The 24,826-nt window shown below is 38.3% G+C and overlaps 1 protein-coding gene across 1 annotated transcript in view; it reads left to right on the top strand.

Annotated features, from left to right (window-relative positions):
• The window catches only part of SVEP1 (sushi, von Willebrand factor type A, EGF and pentraxin domain containing 1), a 469,484-nt gene that overhangs the window by 230,785 nt on the left and 213,873 nt on the right, over positions 1-24,826 (top strand). Inside the window, exons 18-20 of the mRNA XM_073664736.1 lie at positions 6,475-6,636; positions 11,102-11,263; positions 14,710-14,801. Coding sequence (XP_073520837.1) covers positions 6,475-6,636; positions 11,102-11,263; positions 14,710-14,801 — 416 coding nt within the window. The remainder of the gene's footprint in view (positions 1-6,474; positions 6,637-11,101; positions 11,264-14,709; positions 14,802-24,826) is intronic.

The raw sequence follows: 24,826 nt of genomic DNA, 5'->3' as shown, positions 1-24,826 counted from the left end.
ACCTTTGGCTCCACAAAATGTGCTCCAGAACAGCTACTCACGTGTTGTTGGAGCTCGGCCACCTCCAGAGAGAGTCCCTGCAGGCGTTGAGCCAAATCCTGAACCGACACCATGATGGAAACAGGAAGTCTTTCCTTAGAGATATTTTTGGGCTGGACTTACTGTTATGATCTGCTACAAGCGCTAAGGAAAGAAAGGAGATCTGTCCCTACAATAGAACTAAGCTAGATCCCTACGATGTAACGGGGAACCTGATCCTGCGATCAGACCCGCTAAAGTCCTCGGCTAGTCTGTACGAAGACCTATAGATGCAAGGGAGGGATCCGTACAAGAACTAGGGACTGGGATAAAGTTGGACACCTCCTAGCAGAAATTGTAGCAGTAAAAGACAAACACACAACAAAGAACATAAAGGTCCGAAGACCTAGCTAAACTGACTGAGAAAGGTAACTAAGCACCAGGCTAACTTAAGAGTAGAAATTACAATGAAGTCCAGCAAGGCCAGGAGGGCGGAGCAGGATTAAATAGGCAAAAAAGGTCATGTGACCAGCAAGATAGAAAAAAACTAACAGAGTTCTAACAGAGGCACAGTTTGTTATAAAAAAAATGCACTTTACTCACCATCCCCTGGTCTACTTGTGAGTCTACACTGCTGCTCCCGGTATATCAGTTTATTGAAATCAGAAAAAGACACAAACACTTGAAAATCAGCAGACGAGGGAGATTGAATTGCAGAGAATATTGAATCTACAAGGACGATGTGTAAAGTGTTATGCATCCGATAAAGAAAGAGCAGATGAGAGTGTGACAATGGAATATAGTTGCTGAGATATACCATTACTAGTTCATGAACAGAGAAAAATGTAAAATAGTAGCCAGTAAATGTGTGAACACTAAAAGTTGTTAAATAAATACCATTAAATATGTGCAGTGAAATGCCTAAAAAATATAGCATGTAATCTGACAAAATTCAAATATATCAAATTGCGTGGATTTTCCTGAGAAATTAAATTTGCAGTGAAGTTATTCTCTGCTACTTGAATGTCCCCTTTTCTACTCTAGGGTCTCTGTAGACCCCATAGCATAATAAACATAAGATGTAGAAAATAAAACAAATGCTTATCATCTCTATGGCCCCTCCGCTCTTCACCGACCCGGTCCAGCTGTGGGCTCACCTTATTATCACAGCCGCCAAGGCTGAATCCACAGGCCAGGACTTCTGGTCCTGATGAGGCCTAGGACATTTCTGTGCAAATTGGACCATGACATCACGACATATGCTGAGGACAAAACGGGGGAAGGTAAATAACAGCCAGAGAGGTGAGCAGTAAGGAAGGGGAGTACAAGTTTTTTTTTTTTTTTTAACCTTTTAATGACCCTTTACGATTCAGCAAAAAGGTGGCCAGTTGGCGACCATTTTGCTGAATCCACATGGAAATGAATTTTAAAAAATTAGCATTCTGACAAATGCGGATTTTTGTAATGTTTCAGTAGAATTCAATTCCATTCGAAAATATTCGCTCTTCTCGTTATCCTTTGTAAAAATCATAATTATCATGAAGCCACCAAAAATTAAACAACTGCACAACCATACGATTTAAGGGGAACATCAACTTTCACCTCAGACCCCAAGGACTTGAACCTTAGTGACCACTTAGTGGAAATACCAATCCTAAAAGTCAATATCAACCCCTTAACAAGCCTTGCCCCATGACTTAGGATAAAAGTCAAACCAGATGCTTTATTTGCAGATAAGTGTTTTGGAGTGTTTGCCTCTCATTAGTGCAAAACAAGAGGTCTAATTTGGCTGGATGAGAAGCATCTGACAGGGATCAAAGGGGTAATGTATTTTCTTGTGCCGAGAGACATGCATGACATGCCGGTGAGAGAAGTCTCATAGGGAATGCAATGCTTCTCTGGGAAATAAAATATGTAAACTACATATTACTGTGAGCTGATGAGGGGAAAATATCCTGAAACATATATCTTCAAACAGAGTGTCTGGTTTGGCTTTTATCCTAAGTAATGTGGCAGGCCTCGATAAAGGGTTGATACTGACTTTTAGGATTCTTACTTCCAATAAGTGGCACTAGAGTTCAAGTCCTGGGGGAGTCTGAAATGGAAGCTGATGATCACATCATTCATCAGTCTTGAGGCTGTCGTAGTTCTGTCATTTTTTATAGCATCAGGAAAATTATTATTTATAAAAAAGGGCAATAATTAGAGATGAGTAAACATATTCAAGTGGAATTGAAATATTCACATACTCAAATATTACAAGGCTCTTTAAAAGGTCGATATTGACCTTTAGAATTGCTACTTCCAATAATCACTAGAGTTCAAGTCCTCTGTCTCTCTGAAAGACAATTTGCATATTTAATTTCACAGAAGAGTATTGTATGCTTATAAGACTCCTCACATCAGCATCTCACTCTCCCCGAGACATTACCCCTATAATGCTCCTCTTTGTTATTTAAATATTCACTAGCGCTACCTAACGACATATTGTGCATTTTTTCTAACCCCACTGGCTATGTAGCACTATTTAGTGGTTCTTACCAGTATTGGTAGCATTAGTAGCATAACATCTGATGGGCCTATGCCTTTTTCATTATATATATTGCATTGTAGCATCTACTTTTCCCATATCATCTTTCATAATTCTTTGAAAATCAACTTCCCTCTTCTCCAGATTTTAATTGTTTTTATGTGGTTGTGTCTTTTGTGGTTTCCATAAGCTGAACTGTTTTGATATGTGTGTGAGTGTGTGTTTATGTATTTTTCATTGACAAGGATCTCAGGCATTTATAGATAATATTATATGGTTGGTTGCCTGACCAATTCTATGGGTTCATTTTTTGGGTTATAGGTGTAGATCCATGTGAAGTGACTGATGAAGATTCTTCTATGCCCCAAAAGTTTGCAAAAGTACAGTGTTCTTTTTGGTTATTCAATAAAAGTATCACTCCTAGAATACTTAAAAATATATACAAATATATTGTTTGGCATTATTAATTTACTTTTATGCATACATTTTTTATGGAGGGTTTGTATAATGTTTACTTTAGTCTAGAATAACATCAAGACTTTTGGTTTCAAGGAGAAGCTCTATATTCAGTAGGTTAATGATTGCCTTAACCACATTGTCATTTGAGTATTACATATTTTACTAAAATTATAATGCAAACAATCTTACTGAGGCACATAATCCATTTAAAATAAATCTGAAAGTTTCAAGCTAAACTTTAGACAAAGCAGAGCTAATTTGTTATCGCAATGTGTCCATGGATAATTTATTTGATTGCACTAAGTGCCAGTGCATGAAATAAACAGATGACATATTGCTATGGTAAAAAACTAACAGAATTTTATGCTGAATTAGTCAAACTAATAGTTGTATGATGGGAGATTTTTTAGCGCTGTAACTGAAGCTTTGTGTAAAAAAAAAACATGAATCAGCTGGGAAACAAATAGCACTTTTCCTTAAAGGGTATTCCCACGAACAAAATATATTTTTAATAATAGAGATAATAATCAGTTCTATAATTGAATGTGTTAATAAAAATTGTTCCAGGGCTGAGATAGTCTTATAAATGTGCCCCTGATATGTACAGTCTTATTTGTTGTTATTTTGGACCATGCATAGTTGCTCCAGTTCATGTTTAGCATATACCACATATATGATGACATAAAAGAGGCTCACAGCTGTGGTTTTCTGAGAAAACACATTTCCCTGCCTGTTTTATCACAGGAGCAAGTGTTTCTGCCACGTCTCCATCCCTCTGACCTCATTATAAATCAACTCGGTGTGAAAGAGCTCCAGCAGTCTCAGGAACATTATCTTTTATCACATACAATTGTGTAAAGTATTATTATTCCAATATCTACTAATTAAAATGTACTTTGCTCATAGGACAACCTCTTTAAAGTTTGGCCATGCAACCTAAGCTGCTGGTTAAATAAACAGATAACTACTACAGAGAATGGTCATCAATGATAATGTCTTACCACAGCCTGGTTCTCTGTTCCCAATGGGATTTCTGTCTCCAAATCTGTAATGGAGAATAACTATGTTTGCATTGCAAACTCCCTTAAGGTGTCATTAAAACATCAGTGATTATTCTTTTATGTAAAACATAGACCGTTTTTCATCAACGTTTTGGATATAAGTTTCATCAGCGTTTAGTCAGTGTCATTTTTTTCCATTATTGTTTCATCATTGATTTCCTCATTTCCAAGAAATAAATAAATTGTAAAGTTTCTCCTATACATTAAAATCTTAAAAGCAGACAACACAAAAATTGCACACGAATGGCAATGTTTGCTGTATGATTTTTTTAAGGGACCCATAAGCTTGTATGGGTCATTTTGATCTGAGACTCAGATTAAAAACAGACATTTGTCCAGAATTTTTTGTGGACACATGGTCCATGTAAATAGCCCTAGAGACAGTAATAAGTATGGTATACGTGATCTATCAGTGATTTAAGGACGTCTGTATGAGGCCTTAGAGTACAAGAGGCACATAATACCCCTGGTTCTGAGTTTGTTGGTGGTCTCTGAGTCAACTTTTACAATAGCACATTTTACCAGCTAAGCATGCATTACGTACTTCTGATATTTCCTATCCCATATGAAAACAAAGATCCAGGTATAATGAAATCTGCTATCTTTTGGCCCAACACTGCAGAACTGTGAGGGCCGACGAGATTTTTGAAATTTATACAGTATATAAGAATCCATTCTGCATGTTAGCCTATATTAGGTGGAGAAAGTATTTTATGTAGAGAATTTCACTGATTGTTTATTTCAGCCACCTACTAAAGCATACAGTGGTGCTTGAAAGTTTGTGAACTCTTTAGAACTTTTCAGATTTTTGAATACATTTGACAAAAACTACATAAAATTTTCATATAAGTCTTAAAAGTAGATAAAGGGAACCAAATCAAACAACATAGTTAAAAATATTAGAATTAAAATATTAGACAGTAAAATATTAGTCATTATTTTACTGAGGAAAATGATCAAATATGAACCTTTAGGATTAGCAGATAATTTGAAGGTGAAATTCAAGTCTGATGTTTTTAATCAATGGGATCAGCTGTGAGTGGGTGATCTATTTTATTTAACGAAAAGGCATCTATCAAAGGTTGATCTTCACAACACGTTTGTGGAAGTGCATTATGGTATGAACTAAGGAAATTTCTGAGGACCTAAGGAGAAGGGTTGTTGATGGTTATCAAGCTGGAAATGGTTCCAAAACCTCTTAAGAGTTTGGACACCTCCAATCCACAGTTAGATTGTGTAAAAATTAAGGCAATTCAAGACCATTACCCATTGGTTGTCCAACAAAGATCACTTTAACAGCAAAGTGTATAATACTCAGCAAGGTCACAAAAGTATCTAAGGTAATCGCTATGCAACTAAAGGCCTCAATCACATTAGCTACTGTTAATATTCATGAGTTCACCATCAGAATGACACTGAACATCAGTAGTATGTATGACAGGATTCCAAGGAGAAAGGCACTACTCTCTAAAGAACACCTACCCTTCTGCAATTTGCTAAAGATCACAGGTGCAAGCTAGAAGGCAATCAGAATGGCTGACACCAAAACAGAGCTTTTTGGTTTGAATGAAAAGCGTTCATTTTGAAGAAAGAAATCCACTGCATAACAACAATAAACGCTCATACTTTTTGTAAAACCTGGTATCATGAATTGGGCCTATTGTACTGTGACTAGGCCAAGATGATTTTCCGCAATTGATAGAACAATGAATTCTGATCTTTTTCTGTAAATTCTAAACATCAGAACATCTGACCATGAGTTGAATCTCAAAAGAACATTGGCAAAAAAGCACACAAGTTGTTCTTCAAAAGAATAGTTATAAAAGAATGAATCTAAACTTTTGGAATGATCAAGTCAAAGTCTTTACCTTAGTCCCATAGAAATGTTGTGGAGGGACCTAAAGCGAGCAGTTCAAAGAGAAAACTCTCCAACATAATAGAGTGAAAGCTGTTTTGTAGGTAGGAATGGGCGTAATTGACAAGTATCAGAAAGATGTAGATGCAATTATTGCTTTACAAGAAGGTCACACCAAATGCTGAAAGCAAAGGTTCACATACTTTTGCCACGCACAGACTCGTAATATTGAATCATTTTCCTCATTAAAAAAAAGATAAAGTCTAATATATTTAACATATTTGTTTGATTTGGTTCTCTTTACCTACTTTTAAGACTTGTATGAAAATCTGAAGTAGTTTTATATCAATTGTATGCTGAAATATGGAAAATTCTGAAAGATTCACAAACTTTCCAGCACCACTGTATGCTGTACAGTGTACTGAATAGCTTGTGAATGGCCAAAAACTACACACTGGTCCCCCATAAAATAATAAATACCAAATGCATTGCAATAGTTACTGTGTAAAGGTAGACAGTGTTCTGTAAATTATGTTTGTTTTAAAATTCAGCTCAGTGCAAACCAGGAACATATTCCTCAATTGGTCTTGAAACCTGCGAATCATGTCCACATGGTACTTACCAACCAGTGATGGGAGCGAAGTTCTGCATCTCCTGCCCAAAGGAAATGTCAACAGTGAAAAGAGGATCCGTGGACATCTCAGAATGTGGAGGTTCGTAAAAAGCAATAACATATCAGTACAAATAGGAATTTGATGTCTTATGTACTGTATGAACAAAGTAAGTGGATATGTAAATGTTATATAGTGTGCTCAATAGAAATCATAAAAAATCAACTGCATTCTGTAAGTTGTTTATAAAATATATTGATTGTGTCAAATTTGTAGAGGAGTTAGACATAGAGGATAATGAATGATAGACTTTTATACTGGTGTCTTCAAATCGAACACCCCCAAATCCATCATCTCACTTATTGACTTTAGTGCTTCACTCTTTCGTGAAACATGGACCTTACTTAGACCACAATACCCAGGCCAACTGGTGAGTCTCCATTCTTAAGCTAGCTGTATTATATATTCTTTTGAAGCAGTATGCTCAGGTCAGGAGACTTGCCTGTTGGATTGTGATTCGGGCAACGCCTGCGTTTCACGTACGTGTAAATTCAGCCTTAGAAAAAACATTCTTTATAACCAAATGAACAACTGATGCTATACCATTAACTGTTGTGCTTTCCTTTACACTAAAGTCAAAGGGGCTACTAATGAAAAAAGACTGATGTGATAGATAATTACTTTGTCAGCAGTTACATACTTATGGAGCTGATGACAAATGTATGAACAGAGCCTTAAAAGCTAATAGTCTTAAAGAAACATTTTCAGTAAGTTTTTTATTCATTAAATGTGTGCATATATGAATGTACTGTAGTGTGAGTATATTAATATACTCTCCTACCATCGCCTTCTCTGGGATCAAGCGCCTTTCTTCTCCTCTCCTCAGTGACGCCACCGCTCTGCAGACTCTCTGGGTCATGCTGCTCTGCGTGACCCAGAAGTGGCTTATACAGTGTTAGCACATGGAGCGTCAGAACAAGGTTCCATAGGTTTTCATTCTAAAAGAGACTTCCAGGCTCACACATAGAGCATAGAGTGATCCGGCTAGTCGCAATTGTGGTGATGTCACTGAGAAGATGAGCAGAACGGCGCTGGATCCTGGAGAAGGCAGCGGTAAGTGAGTATATTAATACACTCATGCTACATTTTATGCACATATACAGCGAAGGAAATAATTATTTGATCTCTTGCTGTTTTTGTAAGTTTGCCCACTGACAAAGACAAATAGTCTATAATTTTAAGGGTAGGTTAATTTTAACATTGAGAGAGAGAATATCCAAAAAAAATCAAGAAAATCACATTGTATAAATTAGATAAATGTATTTGCATTTTGCAGTGAGAAATAAATATTTGATCCCCTACAAACCATTATGAGTTCTGGCTCCTACAGACCAGTTAGATGCTCCTAATCAACTCGTTACCTGCATTAAAGACGGCTGTCTTACATAGTCACCTGTATAAAAGACTCCTGTCCACAGACTCAATTAATCAGTCAGACTCTAACCTCTACAACATGGGCAAGACCAAAGAGCTTTCTAAGGATGTCAGGTACAAGATCATAGACCTGCACAAAGCTGGAATGGGCTACAAAACCATAAGTAAGACGTTGGGTGAGAAGAAGACAACTGTTGGTTCAATAGTAAGAAAATGGAAGAAAATCAAAATGACTGTCAATCGACATCGATCTGGGGCACCATGCAAAATTTCACATTGTGGGGTATCCTTGATCATGAGGAAGGTGAGAGATAAACCTAAAACTACACAGGGGGAACTTGTTAATGATCTCAAGGTGGCTGGGACCACAGTCACCAAGAAAACCATTGGTAACACATTACGCCTTAAAGGTTTAAAATCCTGCAGTGCCCGCAAGGTCCCCCTGCTCAAGAAAGCACATGTGCAGGCCTGTCTGAAGTTTGCCAATGAACACCTGGATGATGCTGTGAGTTATTAGGAGAAGGTGCTGTGGTCAGATGAGACAAAAATTGAGCTCTTTGGCATTAACTCAACTCGCCGTGTTTGGAGGAAGAGAAATGCTGCCTATGACCCAAAGAACACCATCCCCACTGTCAATCATGGAGGTGGAAACATTATGTTTTGGGGGTGTTTCTCTGCTAAGGGCACAGGACTACTTTACCGCATCAATGGGAGAATGGATGGAGCCATGTACCGTAAAATCCAGAGTGACAACTAGAGATGAGCGGTGTTCGACTAGAACTGTTCGCCAAACTCAAATTCGAGCTGTTTTGGGCGGTGTTCGAGTCGTTCGACAAACGCAAACGATTTGCAAAAAATTCGGCTGTTCGAGGTTATGTTCGATAACTGTTCGTGCACCAAACGTGTGTCCTGCATGTCTGGCGCTATTTAGAGCACCAATCATGCAGGGATTGTCTGCCACTCACTGCAATGCCACAGCCATGGCGGTTGTGGCATTACAGTGGTTGCCCAAATCGAAGGGAACAGTGCTCACAGTGAAGAGCGAGGCTAAGTGCCAGAATTGGTGCATCCTATGGATGCGCCATTTCTGGGGTGGCTGATGGCTGGTGTTTCTAGCCTGGGAGGGGGCCAATGTTCATGGCACCCTTCCTGGGCTATTAATATCAGCCCCCAGCTGTCTGCCTAGCCTTTGCTAGCTATTAAAATAGGGGGGACCCCACGTCATTTTTTTTGGGATCCCCCATTTTAATAGCTAGTAAAGGCTAGGTATTCAGCTGGGGGCTGATATTAGTAGCCTGGGAAGCTCCGTGGGTATTACCCCCTTCCCAGGCTTCAAACATCTGCCCCAGCCGTCTGGTTAACCTCCGCTAGAGACTAAAATTACGGGGAACCCCATGCCAATTTTTTTTTAATAAATCCTTTATTTTAACACTAAATGACAAGTACAGTAATCAACACTATCACTGTACTTCTTATATATGTGACTGACAAGTTTCTATCTATGTAATCTATGTGTGATGCTCTATTCTTTCTGTTATAAATTGTCGGGTACCGATGCTGAATTGCCGGCCGGGTTTTTTAAAGAGACGGTGCATGAAAACACTAATATTTTTTTTAATAAATCCTTTAACACTAAATGACAAGTACAGTAACCAACACTGTCACTGTACTTCTTATATATGTGACTGACATGTTTCTATCTATCTAATCTATGTGTGATGCTCTATTCCTTCTTGTCTAAATTGTCGGGTACCGGTGTATACCGCTGTTGAATTGCCGGCCGGCTTTTTTAAAGAGAGTGTCTTATGAGCAGTTTGTCAGCTTTTGGACACCTTTGAAGGTGTTTTCTATGTGTTTCTATGTGTTTTTGTTTGCCTGCCATTGGTTTTAACAGTGTTCGACGGTGTTCTAAGGTGTTCGACGAACAGTTCCTCGAACATCCCGGTGTTCGACGAACCAAACCGAACACTACGGGAGTGGCTCAACACTAGTGACAACCTCCTTCCCTCTGCCAGGACATTAAAAATGGGTCGTGGCTGGGTCTTCCAGCAAGACAATGACATAAAACATACAGCCAAGGCAACAAAGGAGTGGGTCAAAAAGAAGCACATTAAGGCCATAGAGTGGCCTAGCCAGTCTCCAGACCTTAATCCCATAAAAAAACTTATGGAGGGAGTTGAAGCTTCGAGTTGCCAAGCAACAGCATCAAAATGATTTAGAGATGATCTGAAAAGAGGAGTGGACCAAAATTCCTCCTGACATGTGCGCAACCCTCATCATCAACTACAAAAAACATCTGACTGCTGTGCTTGCCAACAAGGGTTTTGTCACCAAGTATTAAGTGTTGTTTACCAGAGGAATCAAATACTTATTTCTCGCTGCAAAATGCAAATAAATGTATCTAATTTATACAATGTGATTTTCTTGATTTTTTTTGGATGTTCTATCTCTCAATGTTAAAATTAACCTACCCTTAAAATTATAGACTGTTCATGTCTTTGTCAGTGGCCAAACTTACAAAAACAGCAAGGGATCAAATAATTATTTCCTTCACTGTACACATTTAATTAATCGAAAACTTAGTAAGGGGGATTCCAATATCACATGTGACGGCAGCTTATGAAGTCACTTCTTGATTAGTGGGGATCTAAATGACAGGACCTCCCCACTCCCCTCAACAAATGAAGGGATTTGTAAAATGCTTCTACTACTTCAAAATATTTTAAAAAATGCTTCTTGAATGCTATTATTTAGGACCTATATATCTGTCTATTTAATACGTACATTAATATCTTGCCAACCTGCACAGTGACAGGTGACTTTTAATTGGTCATGAATCTTAATACTTGTTGTAATTAATAGTTCAAAAACTTCAAATATATAAAATATATTTCAAATATAAAATATATCTTTATTTAAAATAATTCTTTTAAAAATAACAAATTATAACAAAAAATATATAAACATTTAAAATAAACTAAAACATTTCTGGGTTGCTCTTCAGTCTACTTGTCAATTACAGCAGAGAAATATTCTCATTTTTGGCATTTATTTAATTCTGTATATAAGCTTTGTTTGCTCATAATTCCCAGTTTTAAGCAATTCGTTTTAACATCCTGTATTTACATTTAAGTTCCCTGCCATGCCGGTGAGTTTTCACGATCTGGACTGGTGCCATGCTTTCCTTGTCCAAGGGACTACTATCAGCCGGAACCGGGGAAATCTTATTGCCTGTCATGTCCATTTTACGGAACGACGACTATGACTGGAGCCAGGTCGATAACAGACTGTTCAAGTAAGCTGCCTTTTGGGCTCATTGGAATTCTGAGTCAGTATTGAAAGAGCTTGTTAGCTTGTTTTCTATGGAACTGAGCTATACACTTGGCATATAATTCAGCAGCAAAGAAATGCCAGCTCTTAGAATATATTATAGTAGATGGTAAATGCATTAATAAACATAGTAATAATATACTTATTTATAATGCAGCACCATATTCAGGGGATATATGTACAAACAAAATCAGACCTGCTTTTCTGCTTCCATATCACATAACTTGTAGCAGTGGTCATGTCATTTATGGCACAAAATTGTAAATTATATCTAAATGTGTCATTTTGTGAGATCTCTAAGCAGCTCATTGAAAAGTAGATGCCATAAAATAGCCGTGAGGCTTTAATCACACATCAGTATTTGTGATCAGTATTTCATCAGTATTTGTATGCCAAAAGCAGGATTGTGTTCAAAACACTGAATAGGAGTCAATCTTTCAATTGGTTTTTCTCTAAGTTCCACTCCTGGTTTTGGCATACAAATATTGATACAAAAATACGGACCAAATACTGACATGTAAATAAGCTCTAAGGCTTCATTCACACGTCAGTATTTGGTCAGTATGTCATCAGTGTTTGTAAGCCAAAACCAGGAGTGGAATCAGAGAAAAACTATAATTGAAAGATTGACTCCTATTCTGTGTTTTGAACACAATCCTGGTTTTGGCATACAAATACTGATGAAATACTGATCACAAATACTGATGTGTGAATAAAGCCTTAGACAGTAACAACTGGTAGGAGCAAAAATGCCATTGAATACATGGTTAAACTCTGCATATGAAACCAGCCAGTATATGAAATCTAGTCACAATACACCTGCAACTCTTTACATATGGCTAAGTTCACACAAACATAATAAAAAATCATCCGCTTTTCATCCAGAAAAATTGACAATTTTTCATCTTTATTGTCATCCTTATGCAATTCGTATGACATGTCTTTTATATATTGTACATCAGCAGTGAATACATTTTACAAGACCATAACCTGTTTCCTATGTTAATCGGATGCTATACAGTTGGTCCGCATGGCATCTGATATTTTATGTGCACCCATAAACTTGAATAGGCGAGTCTCATCCAAAACGCAGCGAAGACTAGCGCACATTGTGATTTTCTTTTCATACGGATATTTGGGCCATGAAAGAAAGCGTAATCTGAACAGCCCTATTGAATAACATTGGTCCAAGTCGTGCTGTCAATGTTTTTTTATGGGCAACACTCGGACCAAAAATATGGATGTGTGAACTTGGCCTAATACTCTTTTATAACAGAGGTTGTCACCCTACGTTCACTATTTCCATGTTATTGATCTTCCTAAGGAACTATTGTTGATAGTTGGGTATAAAAAAAAAAAATTGTTGAAAATATCAGTGAACCAACAAATTTGTAAAAATATAGTTAATATTCACATAAGTTGGAGAAACTTAGAAAAAGCAAAGAACAAGATTTCCTGTAAATTAGGAAGAAAATCATTAAAAAGGTACAAACTAATCTACACCTTGCTCAAGACTCAGTTATAGTATTCCTTTTCATCTGAGTGTTGTATGTGAGTGATGGTTCATTATATCATATTCATGTTACATTGTATTACTTACTTTCTATTTGTATCTAACATCTGCATACACACAACTATGGAACAACAGAAAAATACATCTTGTATAGACAATGAAAACCTTATATAACAATGTACAGGATGCTATTGCTTGTCTAGTGAGCATACATCCACAACTGGTACATAGTGTCCCTATGGGTGTCTAATATAGACCTATAGCCACTCTGTGTGCCTCTATATGGTGCCCCATGAGATGCTGTATCCTCTCCTAGAAGCAATATTTCGGTTTTCTCTTGTAGGTTCTTACAGAACCTGTGTAAAAAGTGTGAGAGGTCCATAAAATTCCTTGGTTTCTGACCTATACCACAATGATCTTTAATACAGCAATGTCCATTAGATCAATTCAATTTATCTCTTCAAAGGGAAAAAAGATTAATGGCCCACCTGAACCAATAATCATTCTCAACTATTTGCCCATCTAAACAAGTTGGCAATCAAGAAATGAACGAAGAAAACATTTCTCTATCAGATGTGATTATTTTTAAGCAGGCTTAAAAATTATTGTTAGCGACACTACATTGCTATGTGTTACCATGAAATGTGATGCCGATAACATGATATTCTACGGGTAATGATCGTATAAACAGATTCATCAAAGCATTTTCTCCAGAAATGTGGCAAAAATTGCTTGGAAAAGGTGCAACATTTTGGCACAACATAGAGTTGTGAAAAAATTTGGCATTTTCAAGTCAGTGTTTCCCAGCTCTGCCAAAATTTGTGGAGGTGGGGCGGGACAGGGACTGGAGTAAGATTTCTGACATGGATTCGCCTCTTAGCCAGCCAAACCAGATCTCACACTTTGCACTGATGAGGGGCAGTACCCCAAAACACAGTGTCTGCAAATTGAGATTTTGGTTTTGGCTTTTATCCTAAGTCATGTGACAAGGCTCGTTAGAGGGTCGATATTGACTTTTAAGATTGCTGCTTCCTATAGGTGGCACTAAAGTTCTAGCCCTCTTCCGCTCTGAAGAGACAAATTATACACAAACAAAGAATTACAAGATGCCTGAATAGTTAATAAAGAACTGTGATCACAGCAGCATCGGCATGGATTAAAGATGGCAAGTTTTACTGTGTCTGCAACTTGGCAGATAATGATAAGATCTTCTTGTTAGTGAAATAAGAGTATGAAGAGCTATGCAGCAGTCAGGTGAAGACTTTATAGATGTACTGTAGATGAGGACCGAAGGAATTTACACTTTTCAATAAAACGTTACCAAATTTATCATCCAGCAATTTAATAGATATTATAATGTGCCATGACTGCAGCTTATGTTTCATTTGTGAACTGACCTAATATTAATGCATTCAGACCAAATCATACTATATATGATTAGACTATACAATTAAAGATAGAACTATGGCAGAGATGATTCTATGTTTGTTACAATGGAAGAAAATACATTTCACATACCATATCTTTTTATAGCAGCAGAAAGTGGCTATTCAGTGAAGAGGAATCATCTTTTTCATTGTTTATTATTTGTTTTTATTAGAGTTATTAAAGTAGTGAATGACATAACTGGTGGGAGATAGCAATATGGCTGCCAGCTCTCCGCAGGCCGGCAGAAATGTGCAGAGCCCTGGGTTAAGTGTTTTGGCTATTAACTATGTGTTCCTAAAGGAAAGCTATATGTAACAGAATGTGGCAAAAGAGCCAACTGGCAATAATATAGCCATTTAGCGAGCAGCACCCTTTTTCTAAAAAGGGAGAGTTGGTATTTGCTTTAATCACAGATGCTGTAACTAATCACAAGATTGATAACATGTGTTTCTCATAATGTTATTTTGTAGGTTTTGGCTCCAGCTTCTCGGCAGCAGAGGAAAGCGTAATGATTCCCATTTCTCCACAAAATGTCAACAGCAAATACAAAGTCAGCAGTCAGGCAAGGATACGATTTGTTTCATTTTGCTCCCTCTAATGGCCTAGCCATAAAGTCAGATAAAGGAAGTGTATTGAATACATTAGCAAAGCTAAGCAACTAATGCATAACGTTAATGTAAGTGTAACCTCTTTACCTGAATCAATGCTTTAATATTAAAGTCAAAGCCTCCAGATTTAATTCCAGTGATAAGTAGTGCGGAGCTCAATAAAACAATGGCGCTCTGCCTCCCAGAGAATGCCTGCGGACACATTCTGCATGATGTATATGCACTATATGTGACAAGAAGCAATAACCTAGCACAGCAAAGTAGGATTCCGTAAGATGGAAATACAAACAATGTACTTACACAAAACATAATACAGAAATATGGTTTGCATTCATTTAAAATAAACATTTATCCTCTATCACAAAAAAAACTAAGTATCACAACTACACATTGCTGAGGGCTTTCAAGGAGTTGTTTACCACTGATGACTTATTCTTAGGAAAGTTCAGATTAGTGGGGGTCCAACCTGATTAGCTGTTTGCAGCACCAAGAGAGACCAGATGCAAACAGTGTACGGAACGGAACAGCACCTCCCAAAATACCACCGCTGTTACTGACACAGGAGGTGATCTGCAGTACTCCGCAGCAGCAACTAAACAGTATGATGGAACTGTGGTATTCCTATTCAAATAATAGGAGCTGATCTGCAGAACCTGGCAGTAGAGAAGCACAAAGGGGTGTAAAGCAGTCATCAAAGTTAAAGGGGGAATCTAAAGTTTACCATATATTCTGGTTTGTTTCACATTTATTTCTTTACTCCTTGTTTCCATATGTGTTCCTTCGTGATTTTGCTACTTTCAGTCTGAATCTACAATGAGCACATACCAATAAGAAAAAGGAAAATAATTGCACAAACAGGGGTGTCCAAACTTTTTACTTGTACTATACATACTTTTTTTTTTTAAACGCATATAGCTTAACCCCTAAATGTGCAGAGCAGCAGGTAAGGAGTTACTGCAAAGCGTCGACATTTATAGCGAGTTTATGGGATTGGCTCACAAGTAGAGGTGGCCCCATCAGCAGCAAGTTTCAACTGTAAATTATATTATTATTATAATGACAACCTAGCAATCAGTGCTAGCACATCTAAACGATTAACAGAGGGAAGAAGTCTCCCTCCTTTATCCAATCAACGTCCATGCAATGTAATATTGGGGTACCAATAGTTTCCATGACCTCAGGGCCTGACAGCTAAAGTGGCCTGTTAGGCCGTGAAATAGGCAGTGTGTAACAGGCCCCCTGGAAGTGTAAAACTGACTGACAAGTCTAATACTCTGTAATACATAAGTATTCATAAGTAAATACATAACCATTGCAGGGTATTAGACAAGTGACCAGATTTATGAAAGTTCAAGTCCCATTGTGAGGCTAAATAAAAAAAATAAGTTGTATTAAAATATAAAAAAAAATGCAAAATAAAGTATGAAAAAAAATAACAGAAAAATGTTTTCCCACTAAAAACACAGATTATTTAGCAAAAATAAAAGTAAACAAAAAAGTGCACATAATTTATATCAGTGTTTGAAATACCCAATTAAACTGTTCCATTATTTAACCCTCACAGTGAACACTGTAAAATAAATAAATAAAAATCACAGACTATGGCGATGTAAAACCAATTCTTTATTTATTAATTATTTTAAAAGTAACAAAACATAAAAAAACCTATACGTATGTAGTATCACTGTAATATTACTGACCAAAGAGCAAACCTGTCTTATCACTTTTACCACAATGGAAATGGCATTAAAAAAAATAAAAGCAATTCATGAATTGCTGTGTTTTGTTTACTCTGATGACTTTTTTTTCCAGATTTTTGGTTGGCAAAGAGTGGTATAGTCCAAAAGTATGTAAATTGCACTGGGCATTTTTATTTTATTTTTTTTGGCGATCCTCACAAATCAATCTGCTCATGTCTAATTAATAGAGTAAAATATTAATAATCATAATGTTATTTGTATAACGCCAATATATTCTGCAGCACTTTACAAATTAGATAGGACATGTAAGAACTATGTAAGACATTACACAGCAATACATTATTCAACGGATCACATAGACCCATACAAGTCTACGTGTCTTTGCAAAACATGTGCCGCACATGGATGACATCTGTTTGACCTCCGTGTGCTGTCTTTGTGACTCTTACCGCAATGTAATATCAGAAATTACTGATTTTTAAGTGTTAAACATGTGCAAAGATAATAGATACAGTGGGTGAAATAAGTATTGAACATGTCACAAATTTTATAAGTAAACATATTTCTAAAGGTGCTATTGACATGAAATTCTCAGCAGATGTCAGTAAGAACCCATCCGATCCACACATGCAAAGAAATCAAACCATACAAGTAGATGTCCATAAATTAAGTTATGTGTAATAATGAGAAATGACACAGGGAAAAAGTATTGAACACATGAAGAATGAGAGGTGCAAAAACCCAAATAAAGTCATGACACCAGTTGAAATCAATCAGTAATGAGAAAGCAATCCTGCCACTTAGTGAAAAATAATATCAGCTGGTTCAACTGATGGCCTAAAAAAGGTGTCTCATTGCCAAGGTGTCACACAAGAAATAACTCATGGTGGATAAAACCAGTGAGCTATCTCAGGACCTTCTCAACCTTATTGTTGCAAAACATACTGATGTCATTGGTTACATAAGAATTTCTAAACTACTGAAGGCTCCTGTGAGCACTGTTGGGGCCATAATCAAGAAATGGACCATAAACTGGCCACGACCAGTTGCTCCCTGCAAGATGTCAGACAAAGGAGTGAAAAGAATTATCAGATAGTTGTCCAAGAGCCAAGCACCACCTGTGGACAGCTACAGAAAGACCTGGAATGAGCAGGTACAATTTCTTCAAATAAAACTATAAGTAATGCACTCAACCTCCATGACCTGTATGCACGCTCACCATGAAAGTCTTCAATGCTGAACAAAAAGCATGTTCAAGCACATTTAAAGTTTGCTCAACAACATTTAGACAAGCACTGCGGCTACACTGTGTGCCTCTATTAAGGAGCTTGAATATTCAGTGCTCCCCACGCCCCATAGGCATGGGGAGCAGTGAATATTCATTTTCTTTAGCAGCGAGGACAGTGTAGGCTGCAGCAGGCAGCTGCTGCCTCCTGTGCCCCGCTCCTCGCGGCTACCGCACCCCTCACACCCCACACATCATATATATATATATATATACCCCCTCCTCCTCCAACATTCGGACTATAAGGGTATATGCCCTATAAGATGACATCCGGCGTATAAGACGACTCCTGACTGTTGAGAAGATTTTCAGGGGTTAAAAAGTCGTCTTATACGCCAAAAAATACGGTAGCTGTACCCGGCCACGTGTTGCTGTGGCTCAGTGTAGTTAAATGGAAAAGAAAGAAAAGAGAAAGTGCATGTTTCTAAAATATTTAATTTCACAATGCTTGAATGTAGCCGGTCATGTCAGGGATTGCTAGTTATGCAATTCCCTAGTACAGAGGGAGTGTAACAGGAGGGGGCACAGAGATGAAGGCAGGCGGCTGCAGAGGAGGAGGGGGTGATCCGCTTGATATGTCCCGGGCCAGTACCGACCAGATTACAGTGCCTCTCCCGCCGGTGGCGCAGTGGGATTTGCACTCGCTCGCTACCCACCCACTGCTGCAAGGCTCGGGCCCAGTTTAGCTCCCGCAGTGGCCTGCGCTTCTTCGTGCAGCCTACCTCTCTCCTTCCCACCCTCCGACGCTTGTTGTTGTGCAGTCGGAAATAAGACTCACCTGCCGGTGAAGAAGCCGCAGCAGCAGTGGCGCCAGAGAGCAGAGGCGGCCGCCTGTCAGGCAGTGGTGGTGAGCAGCAGCGTCTTTCGGCCTCGAACAGACGGTCTTGTCATTCCCCTTCCTCCCAATCCTCACGGGGGACATGAAGGGAGCAGAGCACAGGCAGCGGCTGGGGCAAATGAAGGAGAGGGAGAAGGGTTTAGAAATGAGATGTCATTAAGGGGGGGAGAATGCCAGGTGGCTGGGGAGAGTCAGCCTGGGACTGAGCTCGTAACACCCCCCTCTTGCATTGCTTTTACATCCAACAGCTTGTATATAAAAACATACTAGGTATATAGAAACATGCGTGTATTCGAATGCAACGTTGTGTCAAAGTTTCAAAGCAATCGGTGAAGAACTTTCTGAGATTTAAGATTTTGAACAAACAAACATTTAGATTTTAATTTATATATACAGTAAGATTGTCTGTGGCTCCAACAAAAGTTTCAGCACGATGTTGGTTAACTTAAGACTAATCCATTTTATTCCAAAAATATTTACTTAGAACAATATATATTGACCCCTTACATACTAAACATTCACAGGAGTCTGAAATGGATTAGTCTTCATTTTATACATGATACTTTTAATCATGTTTCTCAGAGTTGCCAACACTATTATTTCTGCGAACAAATAATGGCCATTGCAATGTTGCAATGAATAAGGATTTGCCAAAAGAAATACAACCCAACCCAAGTTTTTTAAATAACATGAGCATACTACAAAGGAGAAGCCTAATAAAAATTATTTTCTCACACATGTTGTATATAACTTGGCTGGGGAATAATCTGAAGGAAAGTTTAAATGTTCTACAATACTCTTAATTGTGAGTAAATCTAGACAATAAAAAGTGTAACTGACCAACATCTAAAACTGTATGTTATGATTAGAGTTATGGAATAGTAATAGTCCCAAATTCATCCCCTAATCTTCCATGCCACAGTTGAAGATTATATGGGAAATGCTCCAATGTTCAACTATTAAGGCTCAAATAGACAAGTTGATAATCGTTAAGGAGCATTTGCTGATTTTTAGTTTGTGTGCACACGTCGGCAATCACCTGAAAAAAGAGCAAAATGCTCAATAGTTCAAAAATTGATCTTCCATTCCGAAATTAAAGTCAATGTTCTCAACAGCACAGATGTTCTGCTGATAACAATGATACTCTATGCACACAGAAGAATTGTTCTTAACCCACTCACCCACCAGCCTGTTTTCACCTTCCTGACCAATCCAATTTTTTTCAATTCTGACCAGTGTTACTTTATGAGGTTATAACTCTGGAAAGCTTCAACATATCCCAGTGTTTCTGAGACAGTTTTTTTCTCATGACATGCTGTACTTTACGCTAGAGGTCAATTTTGGTCGATATGATTTGCATTTAATTATGAAAATATTGCAAATTTGACAAATAATGTGAACATTTTTCAATTTTCAAACTTTTAATTTTTACGCCTTTAACCCCTTAAGCCCCACGGGTGGTTTGCACGTTAATGACCGGGCCAATTTTTACAATTCTGACCACTGTCACTTTATGAGGTAATTACTCTGGAACGCTTCAATGGATCCCCCTGATTCTGAGATTGTTTTTTCGTGACATATTGTACTTCATGATTGTGGAAAAATTTCTTCGATATCACTTGCGTTTATTTGTGAAAAAAACGGAAATTTGGCAAAAATTTTGAAAATTTTGCAATTTTCAAAATTTGAATTTTTAAGCCCTGAAATCAGAGCAATATTTCACACAAAAGAGTTAATAAATAACATTTCCCACATGTCTACTTTACATCAGCACAATTTTGGAACCAAAATTTTTTTTTGTTAGGGAGCTATAAGGGTTAAAAGTTGACCAGCGATTTCTCATTTTTCCAACAAAATTTACAAAACCATTTTTTTAGGGACCACATCACATTTGAAGTCACTTTGAGAGGTCTTTATGACAGAAAATACCCAAAAGTGACACCATTCTAAAAACTGCACCCCTCAAGGTGCTCAAAACCACATTCAAGAACATTATTAACCCTTCAGGTGCTTCACAGGAATTTTTTGAATGTGGAAGAAAAAAATGAACATTTAACTTTTTTCACAAAAATGTTACTTTAGACCCAATTTTTTTTATTTTCACAGGGGTAACAAGAAAAAATGGACCCCAAAATTTGTTGTGCAATTTCCCCTGGGCACGCAGATACCCAATATTTGGGGAAAAAACACTGTTTGGGCGCACGGCAGGGCTCGGAAGGGAAGGAGCGCCATTTGACTTTTTGATTGTAAAATTTGCTTGAATAATTAGCGGACGCCATGTTGTGTTTGGAGAGCCCATGTGTGCCCAAACTTTGGGGCTCCCCCACAATTTGTTAGCGGATATCATGTTGCATTTGGAGAGTCCCTGTGTGCCCAAACATTGGAGCTCCCCCACAAGTGACCCCATTTTGGAAACTAGACCCCCCAAGGCACCTATCTAGATTCATAGTGAGCACTTGGAACCCCAGGTGCTTCACAAATTGATTCATAAAAATGAAAAAGTGTTTTTTTTTTCACTTTTTCATTTTTACGAATCAATTTGTGAAGCACCTGGGGGTTCCAAGTGCTCACTATGCATCTAGATAGGTGCCTTGGGGGGTCTAGTTTCCAAAATGGGGTCACTTGTGGGGGAGCTCCAATGTTTGGGCACACAGGGGCTCTCCAAACGCAACATGGCGTCCGCTAACAATTTGAGCCGATTTTCCATTCAATTTGTTAGCGGACACCATGTCGCGTTTGGAGAGCCCGTGATGTGCCTAAACAGTGGAGCTCCCCCACAAGTGTCCCCATTTTGGAAACTATACCCCTCAAGGATTATATTAAGGTGTATAGTGAACATTTTGAACCCAGAGGTACGGCACATTATTTGTTTACATTAGGTCATCATATTGAATAAGTTGTCATTATTCTTGAGCGCAAGTGCTCACTACTTGAGTTTGCATCGGGTACTCAGGTATGCACCATGTACAGCGTGTGCTCGAGTGACATGCTCGAGTCCCTGCTCCGCATGTTTCACGGTTATTAGACACCCAAAAAAAAACATGCGGGGATCGCTCGTGCATGGCAGGCAATCCCCGTAAAGTTTTTTGGCCGCGAAGCATATGGGGCAGAGACTCGAGCATGTCACTCAAATACCCACGATACTCAATGCATACCAGAGCACCCGATGCAAACTCAAGTAGCGAGCACTTGCTCTCAACACTAGTCGCCATATCGTCATCTTTTTTTATTATTTTTGAAAAAAATCCCAACCCCAGCCCTAACCCTAGCCCCAGCACAACCCTAGCCCCAGCACAACCCTAGCCCCAGCACAACCCTAGCCCCAAACCCAGCCCTAACCCTAGCCCAATCCTAACCCAAGAGTTTATTTTTGACGCCGTTCCTTGTGCGGTATAAGTGATTAGACGACTTTATTCTTCGGGTCGGTGTGATTACAGCAATGCCAGAATCATATGGGGTTTTTATGACTGACAGCTATCACACACTAAAAGACGCATTTTTTGTAAAATCTAGTTTTTGCATCGCCATATTTTGAGAGCTATAATTTTTCCAGATTTTGGCAGACAGTCATGTGATGGCTCGTTTTTTGCGGGATGACTTGACGTTGTTATTGGTGCCATTTTCAGGCACGTGACATTTTTTGATCGCTTTCTATTCCGATTTTTGGGAGGCAGAATAAACAAAAACCAACAATTCAGGAATTGTTTTTTTTTTTTTTTTTATTCTGTTCCACGTGTGGTAAAATTGATGAGGTAGCTTTATTCTTCGGGTCAGTACGTTTACAGCGGTACCACATTTGTATCATTTTTCTATGTTTTGGCGCTTATACACAATAAAAGCTATTTTATATAAAAAAATATTTTTTAGTATCGCTTTATTCTGAGAGCTATAAATTTTTTATTTTTCGGCTGATGGAGCTGTATGGTGGCTTGTTTTTTGCGGGACGAGATGACGTTTTCAGCGGTATCATTTTTATTTATATGCGTCTTTTTGATCGCGTGTTATTCCACTTTTTGTTTGGCGGTATGGTGATAAAGCATTGTTTTTTGCTTTGTTTTTTTTTTTTTTTTTTACCGCGTTCACTGAAGGGGTTAACTAGTGTGACAGTTTTATAGGTCAGGTTGTTCTGGACGCGGCGATCCCAAATATGTGTACTTTTATTGTTTTTTTTTTATTTTTTTTATAATAAAATTTATTGATGGGTACATTATATTTTTATTTTTGGTGTATTATTTTTTTTATTTTTTTATAATATTTTTGCACATTTTTTTTTTTTTTTTCCACTTTCACACAGTTTATACACTTTATTACTTTGTCCCACTCTGGGACTTTCACTTTTTTTTTCTGATCGCCTGCATGGCACAGGAATGGAGCACCATCCCTATGCCATGAAGGCTGTCAGAAGTGCACAGTGTGAAGATTGCTTGGAGATGCACTGCGCATGTCCAAGCAATCTTCCTGCTCTCTGGTGACCCGGATGTTGTCATTACGACATCGGGTCGTCATGGCAACACCCGGGAAGCCTTTGCAGACTGCGCTGGAAGCCGGAAGAGGAGGTGAGTATCGCCGATCACCTCCCCTTGCCCCCGCAATGCCGCGATCGACTTCGATCGCAGCATCGCGGGGGTTAATGTGCTGGGAGCGGTGCAGGACCGCTCCCTGCACATAGTACCGGGTGTCAGCTGTGACAATCAGCTGACACCCGGCGGCGATCGCGCCCGCACAGCCTGTGTGCGCGCGCGATCGCGATGACGTACTAATACGGGTCTGGCTCTTAAGTCCCAGGGCACAGACGCGTATTAGTACGTCAGATGTTATTAAGGGGTTAAAGCCAAAAATAGTTAATAAATAACATTTACAACATGGCTACTTTACATCAGCATAATGTTTGAAACATAATTTTTTTTTTGTTTTGAAGTTAGAAGGATTGAACTTTTATCAGCAATTTTTCCAACCAAATTTACAAACCAATTGTCATTTGAAGTGACATTGAGGGGTATATGTGACACAAAAGACCCAAAAGTGACACTATTTTAAAAACTATACCCCTCAAAGTGCTCAAACCCACATATAATAAGTCTATTAACACTTTAGGGGCTTTACCAGAATTAAAGCAATTTGGAAGGAAAAAAATGAAAATTTTACTTTTTCCCTCAAAAATATTGCTTTAGCCCCAAATTTTGTATTTTCACAAAGGCAACAGGAGAAAATGGACCATACAATTAATTGTGCAGTTTCTCCTGAGTGCACTGATACCCCGTAGGTGGTGAAAACTACTGTTTGGGTGCACTGCAGGGCTCATAAGGGAAGGAGCACCATTCAACTTTTTGAGTGCAAAATTGGCTGCAATAGTGGAATAGATAGCAGACGCCATGTCGCATTTTCAGAGCCCCTGATGTGCCTAAACAGTGGAAACCTCCCACAAGTGACCACATTTTGGAAACTACACCCCTTGAGGAACTTATCTAGAGCTGAGATGAGCACCTTGAACCCACAGGTGCTTCATAGAATTCTATAACACTAAGCCGTGAAATACATTTTTCCCACAAAAATGTTGCTTTAACCCCAAGTTTTTCCTTTTCAAAATAACAGGAGATAAAAAGAAAAAATTAATCCCAAAATATGTTGTGCAATTTCTCATGAGTATGCCGATACCACATATGTGGTGGAAAACTGATGTTTGGGCTCACGGTAGGACTCGGAAGGGAAGGAGCGCCATTTGATTTTTTTTTATGGCATATTTGAAGAGCACCTGACATGCTAAAACAGCAGAAACTTCCACAAATGACCGCATTTTTGAAACTACACCTCTTGAAGAATTCCTCTAGGGGAGTAGTGATCATTTTTAACCCTCAGGAGAATTTACAGAATTGTATAACATTGGGCTGAGTTAATGGAAAAATACCATTTTTTCCACTAAAATGTTGCTTTGGTCCCAAGTTTTCAGTTTTTAAAAGGGATAATAGGAGTACAATTTGTTATGTAATTTTTCCTGAGTACACCAATATATGATATGTGGTCAAAAACTACTTTTGAGGCACAGTGTAAAGATCTGAAGGGAGTGCCATATTAGAGTTCAGATTTTGTGAGAGTGCCATGTCACATTGACTGAGCCCTTGAGGTGCAAGAACAGCAAAACCCCTCCATAAGTGATCC

Source organism: Phyllobates terribilis, unplaced genomic scaffold (assembly GCF_046119375.1).
Source record: "Phyllobates terribilis strain yellow unplaced genomic scaffold, ASM4611937v1 Scaffold_1__5_contigs__length_1240528914, whole genome shotgun sequence".
NCBI lineage: Eukaryota > Metazoa > Chordata > Amphibia > Anura > Dendrobatidae > Phyllobates > Phyllobates terribilis.
Note: the sequence above shows the minus strand (reverse complement) of the source record. Positions and strands in the feature narration are given on the sequence as shown.